General features: G+C 62.6%; 2 protein-coding genes and 1 non-coding gene across 3 annotated transcripts; 2 read left to right on the top strand and 1 right to left on the bottom strand.

Annotated features, from left to right (window-relative positions):
* Window positions 1-1,137: 1,137 nt before the first annotated feature.
* On the bottom strand, window positions 1,138-6,788 carry PCGF2 (polycomb group ring finger 2). The gene is given in 10 exon segments (XM_067312194.1): window positions 1,138-1,338; window positions 1,340-1,543; window positions 1,958-2,038; window positions 2,308-2,406; window positions 2,551-2,599; window positions 3,012-3,120; window positions 3,208-3,258; window positions 3,474-3,529; window positions 5,423-5,519; window positions 5,635-6,788. Coding segments are annotated over 10 exon segments (1,245 nt in total). The 5' UTR covers window positions 6,008-6,788; the 3' UTR covers window positions 1,138-1,212.
* A 3,964-nt stretch (window positions 6,789-10,752) lies between these two features.
* TRNAN-GUU (transfer RNA asparagine (anticodon GUU)) lies at window positions 10,753-10,826 on the top strand. The gene has a single exon. It is a non-coding gene; the product is annotated as a tRNA-Asn (tRNA).
* Window positions 10,827-13,413: 2,587 nt separating this feature from the next.
* Window positions 13,414-16,730, top strand: PSMB3 (proteasome 20S subunit beta 3). The gene is made up of 6 exons (XM_067312145.1): window positions 13,414-13,494; window positions 14,006-14,190; window positions 14,748-14,855; window positions 15,465-15,642; window positions 15,902-15,996; window positions 16,606-16,730. The coding sequence occupies exons 1-6, from the start codon at window positions 13,492-13,494 to the stop codon at window positions 16,652-16,654; spliced, it is 618 nt and encodes a 205-aa protein (XP_067168246.1). The 5' UTR covers window positions 13,414-13,491; the 3' UTR covers window positions 16,655-16,730.
* Window positions 16,731-17,075: the final 345 nt, after the last annotated feature.

The raw sequence follows: 17,075 nt of genomic DNA, 5'->3' as shown, positions 1-17,075 counted from the left end.
GGGCTCTGCGTGCCCGGGGGGATCATGTGCTTTTGCAATGTAGAAATTTGGTCCCCTCTCCCCAGAGCGCGCGCACACGGCCCCCTGCCTGAAGCCCGGCAGCACCTTCCCGCGCTCGCCCCTCACCGAAAACCTCCTGGCTAAAGGCACTGTAGTCGTTTATTTTTTTAAAAATGCAATGCGGGGACAGGAGGAGAAGGTGGGAAGGACGGGGAAGAATAAAAGGAAATGCTCCGGAACGTGGGGTTCGAGCTACGGGGGGCCGCGCGGGCGGGCGCAGGAACGGCACGGCTCCCCGGGGCCGGCGCGGGAACGGGGAGCCCGCGCGGCGCTTCGGCGCGATGAAGCAGCGTTGGAAGACCCGCCGTCCCGCACCAGATTTCCAAACCACCCCGGATGGTTTAGCTGCACCTGCCGAAATTCTCCCCGGAGCAGGCGGGAGCCGGCTCTGCCCGTCAGCCCAAGGGCTGCGTCGCTCCCCGGCCGCCCTTGCAAAGGGGAAAATGCTATTCGGGGGGGGCTTGTGCTGCCACGTCCCCCCGGCTGCACGTGCAGCGTCGAGTCGCGAGCGTAATTTTTAGCTGGGAGGTGGAAAAAAAAAAAAAAGAAACTACTTACTGCGCATAAAGGGAAGGCTTTGCTAGATCAGAGCCTGAAACACTGTCTGGAAACCACACAGGGGAAGCAAAATAAATAATAATAATAATAATAAAAAAAAGAAACAGCAACGTGCACGGCAAGGTAAAGACGTGGCTAGGCAAAGCTGCGGCGCCTCGGCCGCGTGGACGGGCAGGTTCTGGCTTCTGTGCTTGGCCCTTACCTGTGCTTGGCCCTTACCTGCGCCTCCGGCATCCGCTGCTTACGGCCCCGTCTCGCCGGGCGGCGCGAGGGGATGGAGGGGGGGGGAGAGGAGGGAAAAGCGTTACGGAAAACGAGCAAGGCAGACGGCAGCGCCTGCGGGGCTCCCGGCTCCGGCATGCAGCTTGCATTAAGTTAAAATAACGAGAAATAATAATTAAAAAGGAAAAAAAAAACCATTTAAAAATATCCAACCACATTTATGTGTCTTCTTTGCATCTTAAATTAATCTGGTCAATCAATAGAAAATAAGTATGTATAATTTTTTTTTTCTTTTTTTCTCCCTATGTACACATATATATGTATATATATATAATATATATAGATATATAAAAGCCCGGGCAGGCGCGGCTCTTAGGTCAAGGCGGAGGCCGCGCTGCCGTTGAGAGTCGTTTTGCGGCAGCGGGGGGCCGCGGGGGGCAGCGGGTGGCAGTTCGAGGTGCCGTTGAGCAGGGGCCCGCTGCCGGCGGGTGGCGCTGGAGCTGGGCGAGCCGTGCGACGGCGTGGCGGGGCTGGGCAGCGAGGAGGAGGTGGCGGGCAGCGTGGCGGGGCTGTGCGCCTTGTCGCTGCCCGACTCGCACTCGGAGGCGCCGCTGGTGTTGGTGCCCTCGGAGTTGGGGGGCTGCGAGAGCTTGAGGCGCTTGCAGGCGGGCTGGACGCGGTACTTCAGCGGCAGGGGCCCGTTCTGCGGCGGCACGGGGGGGGGGGGGGGGACACGGGTGGCGCAGGGCACATGGGGGTCCCCCGGCACCCACCGGCCCCCCGTTAGAGGCGCCCTCCGAAAAATCGCATCCCGACGCCACTTTTTCCCGCGCTTCCAAATTTGCCTTTTGCTTCCCGTGTTTTTTTTTTTTTCTTCCCCCAAAAAAACTTTTCCCCAGGTTTGGGAGGGGGGGGGTTAAGCAGAAGGGGCAACGGCAGCACCGTGGCCCCCCGGCCCCCTCCGCGCGCCTCCTCCAGCATCCCGCACCCGTGGGAATAACCCCGGCCCACTTCCGAAAGCCTCCCTCTAATTAACAGCTGGGTTTTTCCCCCCCATCCGTGGAAGCCCCCCCCCCCGCCGCGCCGTGCCAGCGGCAGCCCGGGCGCCTCGGCTCACCCGCCTCCAGGGGTAGATGTAGGCGATGTCCATCAGCGTGTAATACTCCTTCAGCGGCTCGTCTTCGTAGAGCACCTCCACCTGCCGAAGGGGCGAGCGTCGGTCCCGGTCCCGGCGCCCCCGGAGCGGGGTCCGGCCGCGCTCCGATCCCCGCCGGGACGTCGGGGCCGCGCTCCCTGCATCCCCCCCCCCTTCCTCTCCCCAAAAACCGCGGCCGGGAATCGGAGCAGGTTTGCTGCCCGTTTGCACCGTGCGGTGCCCCGGGGCGGCGCAAGCTCCCGGGAAAGGAGCCCCGGGGCCCCGCGGAGACCTTGGGACGCCACCCGCCGGCGCCGGTCCCCGGCTCCCACCTTGTACTTGCTGGGCACGTCCATCTTGTTGCGGAGGAACTTGGCCAGGTGCATGACGGTCATCGCGGCCGGGCAGCGCAGGAACCGCACGCCGTTCCTCTGGGCGCGGGGGCGGCGGCGAGGAGAGAGGCGTCACCGGGCGCCCGGCGCGGGGCCGGAGGCGTCGGGCCATTCCCGCCTCCCGCCTCCTTCGGGAGCCGCACTGCGGACGCCGGCTCCGCGCCGCCAGCCCCCCGCGCTCACCTTCTCCTTCTCCAGGTCCCCGTTCTCCACGGCCCCTTTCTTCTCCTCTCTGCCGGGGAAAAAGGAAAAGCAAGCGCCAGACCACGATGGAGCCGGGAGAAAAGGCCGGGAGGGGGATCGGAGCCAGAACCCGGGATGCCGGGGGGGGGTTTGCCGCGTGGGAAGCGCGAGCCGGGGCCGAAGGCTCCTCGCTCGGTGGAGAAACCCCGGGGATGGAGCCCCGGCGCTGGCGGGAGCTTTGCGATCGGCTCACGCAGCTCCGGAGGCTGCCGGAGCCCCGATGGCATCACCCTGTGGGGCCTGGGAAAAGCGGAGCCGCTCGGGGCCGGAGCAGCCGCAGCGGGCGGCTCTCAGCCATCGCCGCCGGGAAAAGAGGGGGCTGGAGTTTGCTTTAAAAAGAAAAAAAAAAAGAGGAAAAAACACCCAAAACAGGCAAAAGCTTCCCGGCGAGAAAACGGTACCTCGTTCCCTCGTAAAACTCTATGGACAAGCTGACGATCTCGTCGTCTGCCAGGCCGCCCTTGTCCTGCTCGGCCACCTCCCCGCGGTCCTCGTTGGAGCCGTTGGGAACTGCGCCGGGAGGAAGGACGAGGAGGGTGAAGGCAGGGCGCGGGGGGGGCGCCGGGGGGGCGGCAGGGCCGCGGTGCCGGCACTCACCCTCCGCCACGGGGTAGGCGGCGTAGAAGTCGCGCCGCCTCTTCATCTCGTCTGCAAGGAAAAGGAGCATGGAGAGCATGGAGAAGGGGGGGGGAAAAAAACCCACGGAGGAGCCGCGTACGGGAGCCCGGCGCCCCCGGGACCCCCCCGCCCCCCCCCGCCGACGCGTTGCTTCAGCCGCTTTCCCCCTCCAGCGAAACCCCGGGGGCTGGGACTGAGCCACGAGCAACCGCGAATCCGCCCGGAAGGACGGCGGTGATTCCTACCTTTGAAAAGCCCCGGGACCAGCTTGTACACGATATCCTGCAGGGTTTTGTCTGACCTGGGGAAAGGAAAAAAAAAGAAAGAAAGAAAAGAGAGAAAAATTAAAGAAAGAGATGGGGACGAGCGGCGGGCGCAGGGGAGGCGCCGCGGGAGCCGCTTCCCCCCCCCGCAAGCAGAACCAGACCCTCGGCACAACCCTCACCGTGCCCGAGCACCGTGCCAGCACCGTTTAGGACCCATTTCAGGAGTAAAAATCTATTACAAAAACGTACCGAGGTCTTATAAAACTCTAAGATCAGCAAACGTTTCTGCAAGTTTTAATTTGCATCTTAGTTTATGTTTAAGCTTAGATATAGTTTACGGCTTAGGCTCTGATTTCCCTCAGCTGCAAATATTACAGGACAGAGTCAAACTCAAGTTGCTGCAAAATAAAGTGACGCTGATGAGCTTTGTTTTGGGATAAGATCTTCAAAAGCACTCGAACAACAGGGGAGGCTGAAGTCCCACCTTCAGCGGAGACCCAGGCCCTGGTATTTCGCAAAAACATTCGGGCTCTTCAAATTGCAGGCAGGGCACTTGGCACGATTTAAAGGCAGCGGCTCAGCCGAATTAAAAAAAAATCTCAAAAACAAAGCAAGAGCAGTGGGGATGGTGAAAAGTAAATTATATCTGCAATTATTTCCATGTTAATAATAAGGCCTTTATTTTCAAGAAAAACAAATGACCGTACCGGTTATTCACGTATTATTTTTAGCCTAACCGTGGCTTTCATCCCTAATTCCTCGCTGATGTCACTCCGGTTCACGAGGCCCCGCTGTGATTTTATTTCTAACACGCACACGGAGAATTTGCGTGACAATTTGCAGCGAGCTCAGGCAAAGCAAGCGGTGCCGCCCGCCGGGCAGGCTCGTCCCCGGGCCGCTCGTTCCGCCCGCGCGCGCCACCGCCGAGCAGCCCGGCGCCGCGGCGGGGTAATTTAAAGAAGTTTAGTGTCGCCGGCGGGACCGTTACCCCCGTTTTGGGCTCGCAGGGAGGGACACAAAAAAACGGGACGAAGAGGCGAAAGCCAGGAAGGGCGAAGCTGAGCTGCGGCAGCCGAGCACGTCCGGACGGGGCGGCGCTGGGGCGCCCACGGCCGTCGCGCGCGCACGGAGGGGGGATATTTAGGCGAGGGATCCGTGGGAGCTGGAGTGCAAATATTTCATAGCGAAGCAAAAAAAAAAAGAACAAACCAACCCACAGCAAAAGTGTTACTACAGAAATGGATTTACATGGAAGAGGGTAAAAAAAAAGAAAACAAAAAGCCCCGTGATGTCTTGCAGCCTCGCGTGGTTTCTATGCCAACCACCTGCAGGGCTCCCGCTCCGCTCCATGCCGCGGGATGTGCCCGGCTGCCCCGAGTCCTGAGCCCCAGCGCCAGCCCCGCACCGCCCCCCCCCCCGGCAGCGTCTCCCACCCCCCCTCGCCCCGGCGCGAGCAGGCGCTGCAGGCTGAGGGGCCCGGAGCAGAGAGGTTTAACGCTGCAGGGATGCAACGGTCCCTCCTCGTCTGCACGACGCCTGCGCGGGCCCAGGTGCGCCGGCCCCTCCGAGCGGGATGCTCCGAGCGCGGCCTCGCTGGGGGTGCACGTTGCATCCCGTAGCGCTGCATCTCGGCGTGCTGCATCCCTGCGTGCTGCACCCCTCGCGACGCATCCTCACTCACTGCATCCCCACGCGATGCATCCCGGCGTGCTGCATCCCTGCGTGCTGCATCCCCATGCAATGCATCCTGGTGCGCTGCATCCCAGTGCAATGCATCCCGGCATGCCACATCCCCACGCAATGCATCCCTGCGCACTGCATCCCCACGCAATGCATCCCAGTGTGCTGCATCCCCACGCGATGCATCCCAGCGCGCCGCATCCCGGTGTGCCGCATCCCTGCCTGGGGGGAGCCGCAGGAGGCCTCACCTGATGCTGAGCAGGGGCCTGGTTTTGTGCACTTGGACGTCGCACATGGGGCAGTACTTGTTGGTCTCCAGGTAGCGAACGATGCAGGTTTTGCAGACTGAGGGGAGAGACGCGACGTGAGCAAAGCCCGGAGGAGGGAGCGGCGGCGGCGGCGGCGGCGAGCAGCCCCGGCACGCGGCCGGCACGCGGCGCCCGGCGCGGGGGCGACTCACAGGAGTGCAGGCACTCCACGATGGTGGTGGCGTCGATGAAGTAGCCGCCGCACAGGGCGCACATCAGGTGGGGGTTGAGCTCCGTGATCTTTATCCGGGTGGTTCTGTGCATTTTGGAGCAGAGCCGCGACGGAGCCTCTCTGGAAGGAAACACGTCCCCGGGGCCACCCTGAACTGTGTGCGCGGAGCCCCCGCAGCGCGGGAACGGCCCCGCGGGACCCTGCTGCCGCTGCTGCCGCAGGCTTCCCCACGTTTGCTCCTCTCCTGCTATCGGAGGGATCCAGCCCGGCGCAGGCAGGGCCGAGCCAGGCAGGGAAGCCGGTGCCCACATGCACCAACGCATGCACACACACGTGTGCACCAATGCATGCATGGACACACGTGCACCAACACACGTGTGCACACGCGCATGCACCAACACGTGCGCGCACACGCGTGCACACGCGCATTTTTGTTTTCTCCGATGGCAAACGCGTTCACAGCCGGCGCCTCCCGGTTCCTGCAGGAGCTCCGGAGCGGGTGTGGGCAGGGCACCTGCGGGTGCGCCGGGTGCGCCGGTGCGGGCGCGCGCCCAGGCGCGGGGAGCCGCAGATGTCAGGGTAATTACTGCCTCCCCGCTCCGGCACTTCCACGTTTACAATGGGAGACGGCGGAGCTGGGGCCCGAAATCGCTGCAGTTTTATTGTTTCCATGGCAACCCCTATACTTGGAGAGGAGCCAGAATATTATTACAACCATGCGAGGCAGAGGGAAGGGGAGAGGGAGGAAGAGGAGGGGGGAACAACCCCGCGTCGGTGTAGATGAGTGCGGGTGCGATGCCAGAGCAAACGTGCGCCGACAGCAACACACGCACAACACCCCAACACACCCCCCACGCAGGTGCACACACGGGTATATACGTATATATACTATACGTACACCCCCAATACACACGAGTGTACACACACACCCGCACGCACACCCGCACACACCTGCGTGCACAGGTCGGCTGCGGGCGGCAGAGCCAGCTCCCCACCGAGCCCTTCGCACACCCCACGACCAACAACGAAACAACAGCCCCACTGAACGCACGCACAGGCGCTGCGCCCGGCGGTGCCGGCAGTGCCACGGCCGGGCAGGGCGAGGGGGGCCGGGCCCCGCGCCCCGGGGACGCCGGCACGAGCACACGTGTGTGTGTGTGTGTGTGTGTGTGTGTGTGTGCAGGTGTGCAGGTGTGCAGGTGTGCACGCGCAGGGCCGGGTGTGCAAGGCTGTGCCAGGGGGTGCGGGGGGGGGTGCGGGGCAGGGGGTGCAGGGGGCTGCGTGTGCCAGGCTGGGTTTTGCATGCAGGGGGGGTGTGTGCGCGTGTGCGTTCAGGGCCGTGCGCTCGGAGGGTGCGTGTCGGTGCTTCTCCGACACCGGGAGCATGTCGGATGGCTGCTCCGGGGACGTCGCCCTGCGCCCGCGCTCTCCCCGCGCTATTTCCCTCCCCAGCTCCAATCTGGGTCTCGGATCTAGTTCAGCAGCGCGGGGCTTCCTGGCGGCAGGTGCTCGGGGACGCAGCAGGGACGGGGATGCAGCGGGGACGGGATGGGGATGGGGACACAGGAGGGATGGGGATGGGGATGGGGACAGAGCAGGGATAGGGATGAGGATGGGGACAGAGCAGGATGGGGATGGGGACACAGAAGGGATGGGGATGGGAATGGGGATGGGGATGCAGCAGGGACGGGATGGGGATGGGGACACAGCAGGGATGGGGATGAGGATGGGGACAGAGCAGGATGGGGATGGGGACACAGCAGGGATGGGGATGAGGATGGGATGCAGCAGGATGGGGATGAGGATGGGGATGCAGCAGGGACAGGGATGCAGCAAGTCCCCTGCACCCAGCCGGACGCGGGGACCACCAGGACACCCCTGTCCCGGCAGAGCGGCTGCCCCGGCGCAGGGACAAGCCGAGCCCCCGGGTCCCTTTGCAGAGCCGGGGTCTGTGCAGGGGGTGCCGGGGCACGCGGGCTTTGGGGACCCCCGTCCCCCCGGGTTCAGCCTGCACCCCCGGGCCCTGGGTGCCCTCTGGGGTGGCACCCGGCACCTCGCTGTCCCCCGGGCAGGGCCCCCCCAGCCCTTTGCAGCGTGCAGGTGACGGGGGGGGGGACACCCCGGCCCGGGGCGCCCGCACCGACCCCCACCGACGGGGGCGGCGGGTACCGGCTGCAGGACCCACGGCTGCGTTTTGGGTGGATTTTGCTGCTTTTGGTGCTCGCAGCTGCCAATGGCGGCCCGGGTCTCCCCGGGAGGGGGGAGGGAGCCTGAGACACCGGCGCAAACCGGTTCTAATAAACCCGGGTGATAACAGCCGCGATTTCCTGCCGCGGGGGCGAACAAAGCCGCGGCCCCCCCGGCCCCGCTCCCACGCGGGACGGCGCCGCCGGAGCCCCCCGGGGAGCAGCCCAAAGCCGGGCTCCAGCCTCGCCCCCCGCCGGCGGCCGGAGCCCTCGGGGCCGCCCGTGGCCTCCGCGGCGGCCGGGTTCCCCGTGGGAGCAGGGTCCCGCGAGGAAAGCGCCGGCAGCTTTGGGGACGTCCCCCGGCCCGGCCCCGACGGCGATTTTCGGGTCTTTTGTCTCCCCGGCCGGTGGCCCGGGGGGGGGGCGGGGGGGAGAAGGACGTTTCAAAGTCACCGGCAACTTGGACCCGACGGTCGCCCCCTCCCCGCCTGCCGCGCACCTCGGCGGCGGCGAGCGCGGCCCCGCGGACGGCAGCGCCGCCGGGGAGGCTCGGGCCCCCCCCCTCCCCGGGCCGGCGAAGAGCCGGGGCGGGGGATAAACCGCCGTCGGACACGGCTGGGGTCTCCCCGGCACTACCCGCTCGCTCGCACGGCGCCGCAGGGACCGGCAGCCCCGACAAAAAGGCGCCGGAGCGTGAACCCCGCGCTGCCTCCCCACGGACAGCGACCGCCGCCCCGACGGGACCCCCGGGACACCGGGACGGGGCAGCAGGGCAAAGCGGGGAGGGCGCCGCCGCCACGGGACACGCGTGTCCGCGCACCCGCGCGCGCACGGGGACACGGGGACACGCCCCCCCCCCCGCGCCCGCCCGTCGGGACGCGCGTGTGCGCACCCGGACACGCGTGACCCCGCTCCCGGGGCGGGGGGTTTTGGCCGAGGGGGGGGGTGGGTGGGTGGGGAGGGCAGCGCCGCTGCAGCCCCTCGGCGCCCGCCGGCCCCCGCCCCCCCGGGGCCGCGCTCCCGGTTCCTGCCCGCGTCTCTTTGTACTCGCGGCCGAGCGGAGCCCGCTGACAGCGGCCGCGGCGCCCGGAGCGGCCCCTCCCGCCAGCCCCGGGGGGGGGGGGCCCGGCCCCCGGCCCCCGCCGCGCCCCGCAGCCCGGTGCCGGCAGCGCCCGCCCCCCCCCCCCCCGCCGCCGCCGCCGCCGCCGCCGCCGTGCCCGGGCCGGGGGCCGCTGTCAGGGCCCGGCGGCCCCGGGGGGGCGGCGGGGGCCGCGGCACAAAGCGGGGGGGCGGCTCCATCGGCCATCTTGGACGCGGAGAGAAAGACGGAGCGGGGCGGGGGGGGGGGGCGGAGGGGGGGGGCGGCGGCGCGGCCCCGACGGCGGGGCCCGACGGCGGCGGGGCCGCCCGCGCCGTCCCTACCTGCTGGCGGCGGGGAGCCCGGGCCGCCCGGCGCGGCGGCTCTGCTCGGCGCGGCGCGGCTCGGCGCGGCGGCGGCGGCGGCGGCGGCGGCGCTGCGGCGGGGGCCCTTTTTTCTCTCGCTCCTTTTTTTTTTTCCTCTCCTTTTTTTTTTTTTTTCCCTCTCCCCTTCCTCCTCCTTTTTTTTTTATTTTTTTCCTCCCTTTTTTTTATTTTTTTCCCTCCTCCAGCCACGAGCGAGGCCCCGCCCCCGCCTCACGTGACCTCATTCCTTTAGGGTGTTCGCGCAGAGGTGCGGAGGAGGGAGGGGAGTGAGGGGCCGAGATTGGAGGGGCCCCCCCTCGCCCGCCCCGCCCCCCCGGGCCGCCCCCCCTGCGCCCTCGCCGACGTGGGGGGTCCGACCCGGCGGGAGGGGGAGGGGCTGGGGCACGGGGGTCCCCCCCCGACCCACCCCGGGGGGCTAGTGCGGCGCCGCCGACGGGGGAGCCGTGGAGGTCCCCCCCCCCACCCCCGGCCCGGGATCTGCTCAGGGAGAAAATGCGATCGCCCCAAAAGCCGCGGGAATGGGCCCAAAATCTGAGTTGCCGGAGCCCGCGGCGGGGGTTCCCCGCGGCGGCCCCGCTCCGCCCCCCGCTAAGAGCGGCCAAGGCCGGGTTGGGGGTCCCCGTGTGCCCCCCTCGCCTCGCCCTGCCCGCCCCCCCGGGGATCTTCCCGAGTATCCTGGGGCCGTAGCCGGGCCCCATCCCGCCGCCGGGCCCCGGGACATCCCCGGGCCCGGGGGACCGTCACCGGGACCCTCGGGAGCGGCTCCGGTGCTGTCCGCTGCTCGGCGGTGCAGACGGGGCCCGGGAGACCCGCGCCGGGAAGGGGGATAGGAAGCAAAGGGAAGGAAAAAAAAGGGAAAGAAAGAAAGAAAAAAAGGAAAAAGAGGGAAGGAAGGAAGGAAGGAAGGAAGGAAGGAAGAGCCCGGGCCGGGCTCACGTCGCCGCTGTGTCCCGCGCGGGTGCCGGTCCCTCGGCCGCGGCCAGCGGGATCTCCGCCCCGCGGAGCGGCGGGACCGGCGCAGGGGCCCCGCCGGGGGCTGCGGAGGGAGCGGGGCGCAGCGCGGGGGCTGCGGGGGGGCCCACGCGTGTCCCGACGCCTCGCGGCCCGGCTGCAGCGCGGCGGCGGCAGGAGCCCCCCGGCCGCCCGCGGGGCCGTGTCCGTCGGGGGCGCAGCGCCCAAGCGCGTGTTCCTCGGCCCCCGCGGGTCGGGCTCCCTCCGTGACGCCTCCCCGCGCCGCCTGCCCCCACGCGAGACGCCCGCCGGCCCCGGGCTGCTGCCCCGCCGCGTCCCGCCCGGGCGGTTTGCTCCCCGGTGCCCGGTGCCGGTCCCACTGCCGGTGCCCCGTGGCCGGTGCCGGGGCCCAGTCCCGGTGCCGGTGTCTCCCGGTGTCTCCCGGTGCGGGATGCTCCCGCTTGAGTGCACTGGCCGCAGCGCTGTTTTCCAGCGCGGTCTCTGTGGCGCAATCGGTTAGCGCGTTCGGCTGTTAACCGAAAGGTTGGTGGTTCGAGCCCACCCAGGGACGGTAGCGCTAGTTTATTATTTTAATTTATACGTATTTTTTTCACTTAATTGGTCTAAAGGTGCAGGCAAAGGCAGACAAAGAGCGGGGGGAGCTGGAAAGCGGCGGTGGCCGGCGCTGGCGTGAGCAGGCTGTTCTCTCATTTTGCAAAGGGCTGTGCAGGGGCTTGGCGGAGCTGCAGCGCCGGGGCCGGAGCACAGGGACGGCTGACGTCCGGCAGCTCCGTGCTCCCAAGGCCTGGCCCAGCTGGATGGGAAGAGGCAGGATGAGTGCTGTAGCCCACAGCCATGCCCGCCAGCCCAGAGCCTCCCGGGATGCGGCCCCAGGGGCTCCCCGGGACCCCCAGCGAGGGCTGTGGCTCTGCTCCCCGCGGGGCTCGCAGCTCTTTTCAGGCAGGTTCTGGGCAAGGCCGGACGCGTGTGGGGCTGGAGCGGGGCATTTGGGAAAGTGGGTGCGAGCCCCTGGCCTGGGAATGCCTTTGCGGAGCACAGACGTCCCCATCTGGTCTGCGGTCCCCTCTCTGCTGCAGCTCCCCGCTAAGCACAAGGCTGTGCCGGGACATTGGAAATGGAGCAGCAGCTTGAAAGCCTGTTTCCATCTGGCGTTAATAACTTTCTTTAAAAAGTGCCGAAGGAGATCTGAAATCTGCATTGCTGAAGTTCTCTTATAAAAGTCTTGTAAAAGCTATTTACATTCTCTGCTTGCCCTGATTTTATTTTCATACCAGAAGTAATGAAGCGAATGTTTTGATGCAGGGTGCAAAGTGGTGCCAGGAAGATCCCTGTTGTTTCAGACCAGCCACAAACAACGTTCCTGAAGCCGAACCCGGAGCGTCGATGCTCCGAGAGAGGAAGGAGAATTGCTCCTGCCCCCAGACCCAAGAGCACAAACCAGCTGGGAAAGCAAAGAGAAAAGCAGAGCCCAGCAGGAATGGCCTTCACACCAGCCCTGGGAGCTGCCCGAAACACGCCAACAAACTGCCCGGGCTGCAAAGGCACCAGCTCCTGCCCAAATCCAGCTTTGGAGACATTCCCGTCGGGCTGTTTCTGGCTTTGGTGCTCCTTCTCTCCCCAGTGCATGTGATGTTCCTGCCAGACAAAATGCGGCCTTTGACTTAATTCCTGCAAGAAAACGTTTACAATGGAAAATACGTTAAAAATGCAACAGCCACGGGATGGGCTGGGCTGTTGGGGCTCGGTCCCTCAGCGGAGAGACAGGCGCTGCGCGGGCCGGAGGTTTTCATTGAAACCAGGCGGGCTGCTCTGTTGTGCATTTGAGAGCGTTTCCAAACACATGGATCTCTTTCCCTTTGGCACGACATCACTCCCCTAAATTAAACATTTAATCCTGTCTCCTCCAGGAGAAGGGAGAGCTGGCGAGTGGGGACGGGGAAGGAAATCCAATACTCTGTAGAGCGCAAATCCCCCTTCCATTGCTCTCTGGATAAAAAACACCCTCGCAGCCACTTCCCGGCCTTCTCCTTCCCCTCCCCGTGATGTGCTGTGACTCGCTGCAGTGCAGAGCACTTCCTGAGCCGGCACTTTCCAAAGAGATTTTTTTTTTTTCCAGCTGAGGAGACTTGCTGTCCCCGGCCCCACCGGGAGCGAGTTCAGGGATTTGCCCCCCGGTTCCCACAGGCAAAGGTGGGCAGTGCATGTGCGAGGCCTGACGCATGCCGGGGCCGGGGCTGCGCATGGCTCAGCGCAGGTTGCTGGTTAAATTCCACCAGATTTGGCCAACTTTTCCCAGTGCCCAACAGGAGACGTTGGGGCTGGATTGGGAGGAGACGCTCCCTGGTGGTTCCCAGCCTGGCAGCGCCGTGAGAGGCCGGGTTGGACCCAGTCTTGCCTCGGCCACGTGAGTGATGCTGGGCTGACCCAGGCCGTGGCCTCTGCCCCTCCCCAGCACCCTGGGTGAGGGGATCGCGCCCGCTGCCAGCTGGGGGTGTCCTCTACACGTGCACCCAGCTGTGCACCCATGCACCCAGCTGTGCCTCCTCCCTCATGTGCATCCAGCTGTGCATGCATGCCCCCAGCTGTGCAACCTCCCCGTGTGGAAGCAGCTTTGCCCAGTTTCTCACACATCCCCTGGCTCTGCAGTATCCCCAACACATCCAGATGTGCTACCCTGTGCTCACACACATCCAGCTGTGCAGTACCCCATCCAACCCTGTAGAATCTCTACATGCATCCAGCTGTGGGACCCCCATCCAGCTGTGCCACCCCCTGCAGCCAGCTATTCAATGCCCATCCCGCGCACAGCCGGCTGTGCTATGCCCTGTCCAGCTGTGCAATGCCCCCTCCAGCTGTGCTATGCCCTGTCCAGCTGTGCGATGCCCCCTCCAGCTGCGCAGCGCCCCGCCCCGCCCGCAGTCCGCCGCCGTCCCGGCATGCCCCGCTCGCTATGACTCTTCATTTTTCTCCCCCTCCTTCCTCCCCCCTCTCAACCAACCTTGACTCCCGGCTCCGCTCGGCCAGCTCCGCCCCGCGGGCAGCCCTCTCCGCCAATAGCGAGAGGAGACGGCCGGGCGGGCCGCGGCTCCCGCCAATGGGAGGAGGCGGGAGGCGGGCCCGAGGGAGGCAGCGGGGTCGAGTGCGCCAGTGCGGCGGGGAGGCCGGAGCGGTGGGGAAGCAGTGCGGGGTCTGGTGGTGTCTCTGCAGCCGGCGCCATGGTGAGCGCCGGGCCGCGGCCGGGCGGGGGTCCCGGGGCCCGGGGGGGGGGTCCCGGGGCCGGGGGCCGCGCCGGGGCCGGCCCCACCGTGCGGGGCCTGCAGGACGCGGCCTGCGGGTGCCCAGCGCCGGGCGGGTCCTTGTGCCGGCGAGACGGGCCCGCGGCGGGCGGGATTTGGGATATTCGGGGCTTCTTTTCCCTTTTCCTCCACTGGGCTCCGGCTCCGGCTAGCGGGAGGCGGGTGCCCGTTAGCTCCCCGGTGCGGGCTGGGCCCCGCATCCCCCCCCATGGCGAGGTCAGGGCCGGAGCTGGGCAGGAGGGAGGGAGGGAGGGAGGAAGGGCAGCGCAATGCCCGCCCGGCGCCGGGGACTAGGGACCCTGGGCACAGGCCGCGCAAAACACGCCGAAGGCGACGCGGCCCCACCTCGCCCGTGAACTGGACGCGCTGGCGTGGAGCGCGCACCCCAAACGATTCCCCGCAGCCCTGGCGTTACCCCTTGTCTCTCTCCTAGTCTATTATGTCGTATAACGGCGGGGCCGTAATGGCCATGAAGGGGAAGAACTGCGTGGCCATTGCTGCCGACCGGCGGTTTGGAATTCAAGCGCAGATGGTGACCACGGACTTCCAGAAGATTTTCCCTATGGGAGAGAGACTGTATATTGGATTGGCTGGACTAGCCACAGATGTGCAGACTGTGTAAGTGATACCTTCTTCTGCCCGTGCTGTCTAATGCTGAGCCTGTGAGAGGCGTATTTACAGTGAATGTTAAGCAGCAGTTTATGTTGAGCTTAGATGTTTTTGCTTATTCATGAAGGAGGGTGTAGTAGCTGGGTACCAGCATTCCTTTTCTTGGTCTGCAGTCGCTGAGGCTTTCCAGAGCCATTCTCAAACAAGTCAAAGGACTTTGACTTATGTCTTTGCCTTGTTCGTCTTTGCTTTCATGGCATGTATGTGTTGTATTCTTTTCCTACTCTTCTGTTTCTTGGGTTTATTAAGCTCCTGCTTATTTTGGAATACAAGAGTAGGGTTTTTTTGTTTTTTAATAAAATTGCATCTGAATGAAGATCACGTCAGTAGGAAGAGCTAACAACTTCAGGTGTAAAAAGAGATGCATCTGGAGTACCTAGCTGCCTCAGGCATGCATCAGGTGTTAGTATCTGTCAGCATACGATAAAACAGTTCAGGCCTGTGTGAAGATAGATGCAGAAGGAATCTGCTTCTGCTTTAATGCTGATTCTCATCTCTTCTTGCAGTGCCCAGAGACTGAAGTTCAGGCTGAACCTCTATGAACTGAAGGAAGGAAGGCAGATCAAACCTCAAACTTTTATGAGCATGGTTTCTAATCTACTCTATGAGAGACGGTAACTGTCAAACAACGGAGTTACTTCTACCATGTTGATGAAGGCAGACTGTGGTCACTGGAATTGATCTGATTCTAGAGAGGTGGGAGGCTGAGGAGTGCTCCTGTAGAGACTTGCAGTATGGGAAAAAAGAAACTTTAATTTAGTGACAGTGTTAGCTTAACTAGTGCTTGATTCATAGACAGATCTGTGCATCAGCTAACCACAGTTTAGCATTTCTGTTCATGCGTAAGCCTCATAGCTTTTTACCAGTAACAAATGAAAGTGTTTGTACCAAAGGTTGCCTAGGACTGAAGCGAAGATGCGAATCTGATGTTTAACTGAAAGGAAGCAATAGCCTGCCCCTACACAGAAATTCGCAGCTAAGAGGAAAATACTGGAAAAGAAAACTTTGATCTACAGGAGAGTTCAGCTTCAGTCCATCTTAAACAATTATATTCCATCAAATCTAAATTATTTGATAAATACTCAGACTTGGAATTTAAATTCCACCCAAATTCTGGAGTCCCTTTAGATCTTACTATTTAAATGACCATATAAGATTACTTTAGGTGGGACCTGGAGCTGCTTCAAGGTGGTTGGACTGCTCTGTCATGTTGTTTTTCACAGGTTTGGACCTTATTATACAGAACCAGTCATTGCTGGGTTGGACCCTGTAACACACGAACCTTTCGTCTGCTCTCTAGACCTGATCGGCTGCCCGATGATAACCGATGACTTTGTGGTCAGCGGCACCTGCTCGGAGCAGATGTACGGCATGTGCGAGTCCCTCTGGGAGCCCGACATGGTGAGTGAGGTGGCAAGGTTCAGCTCTGATTCTTGGATTCAGCCTCCCGCTGTTAACTGGAAAACTTGAGATACCCATGTGGGATGAAGCTTTGTCCTTTGAGACTTCCAGAAGAAGCTCAGGAGAAGAGAGAGGCTGTAGCTTATAGCAGCTTGCAGGAAAAATCTTGCAGCCTCTTGGATGGTATTTTGGGTTTGAACAAAATCTGATGACTCAACGTTCAATTTTTACACCTGCTAAAATAGCTTCTGTTCTTCAGGAACCAGATCACCTCTTTGAAACAATCTCACAGGCCATGTTGAATGCAGTGGACAGAGATGCCATATCCGGAATGGGTGTAATAGTACACATTATGTAAGTGCTGCTCTCTTCCCCTACAGAGAGGAGGTAGAATTTAACAAGTTCTGTGTTTAAGTCAGTTGAGGGATTGGTTTCCAGGGTATTCCTAATCCTGCTCCCTTTCAGCAGTGTTTTGTCCGTGTTAAACATTGTTTTATTACTCATAGTTGCTCTCTGTTCACGGCTGTTGCCACAACCGCAGTAGCCATGGGAGAGTAAGTCTAGGGTCAGACTCTTGCTGAAGAGGGATTCCCTAGCTGTGTTCCCATCGGAACCCAGGGCTGTGACTCCTCACCTGCAGGTGACGTGGGCCACGTGGGTGCTGTTTGCCCCAGTGGGATGCAAGGTTAACTTTGCGTCAGACTTGCTTCTGGAGCAACTTATTTTGCTCTTAGTGCTGTTTCCCTGTGATCCCTGAGCAGTATCCCAGGCGTTAGTGAACCTGGTGAACTGCCCTGGGGTGCAGAGGTGGGAGGATGGGGATTATTCAGTGGTAATGGGCATCTGCCTGCACTTGCAAACAAACTACATATGCGCAGTCCCCTTTCCCAATAAAATGACAATCTGTATGGAGATATTTAACGCTGATTTATTAACAGTCTCCTTGTTCTTCTCCCCCTCTAGTGAAAAAGACAAGATCACCACGAGGACCCTGAAAACTCGCATGGACTAGCCCTGCACAGCTGTTCCTGTTTCACATCCCAGTCTGCTTGGAACTTTTTTAAATAAAACTCTTCTCCTCTATTGTAGTTAACTTTCCTTTTCTTAAGTCTGAACATTAGGATTAAGTTCTCATCTCACCCTAAAGCTCTCAGAAAGAGCTTACCTTTCTCTCTGAGCTGCCTGTAACTAATCCTTCTCAGTATCTCTACATCTGTGAGCAACTGGCCTTCAGGTGCACCCAGGGAGTCAACAGCATCTCCTTCAGGCAGTGTGGCGGTACCAGTTTTTCCTGTCAGCTCTAAATTGTTCTCATGTCTAGTACTTGGTACAGGGTAGAATCAGTTCTTATTTATAAGCTCCAATTATAGGCAGGTATAAACAGACTTTTCCAGCTGTAATTAGTTTAAGACTTCCTTAAAATGACCACATAC

Source organism: Apteryx mantelli, chromosome 28 (assembly GCF_036417845.1).
Source record: "Apteryx mantelli isolate bAptMan1 chromosome 28, bAptMan1.hap1, whole genome shotgun sequence".
Classification (NCBI taxonomy): domain Eukaryota; kingdom Metazoa; phylum Chordata; class Aves; order Apterygiformes; family Apterygidae; genus Apteryx; species Apteryx mantelli.
This window is presented reverse-complemented; position numbering and strand designations above follow the sequence as displayed.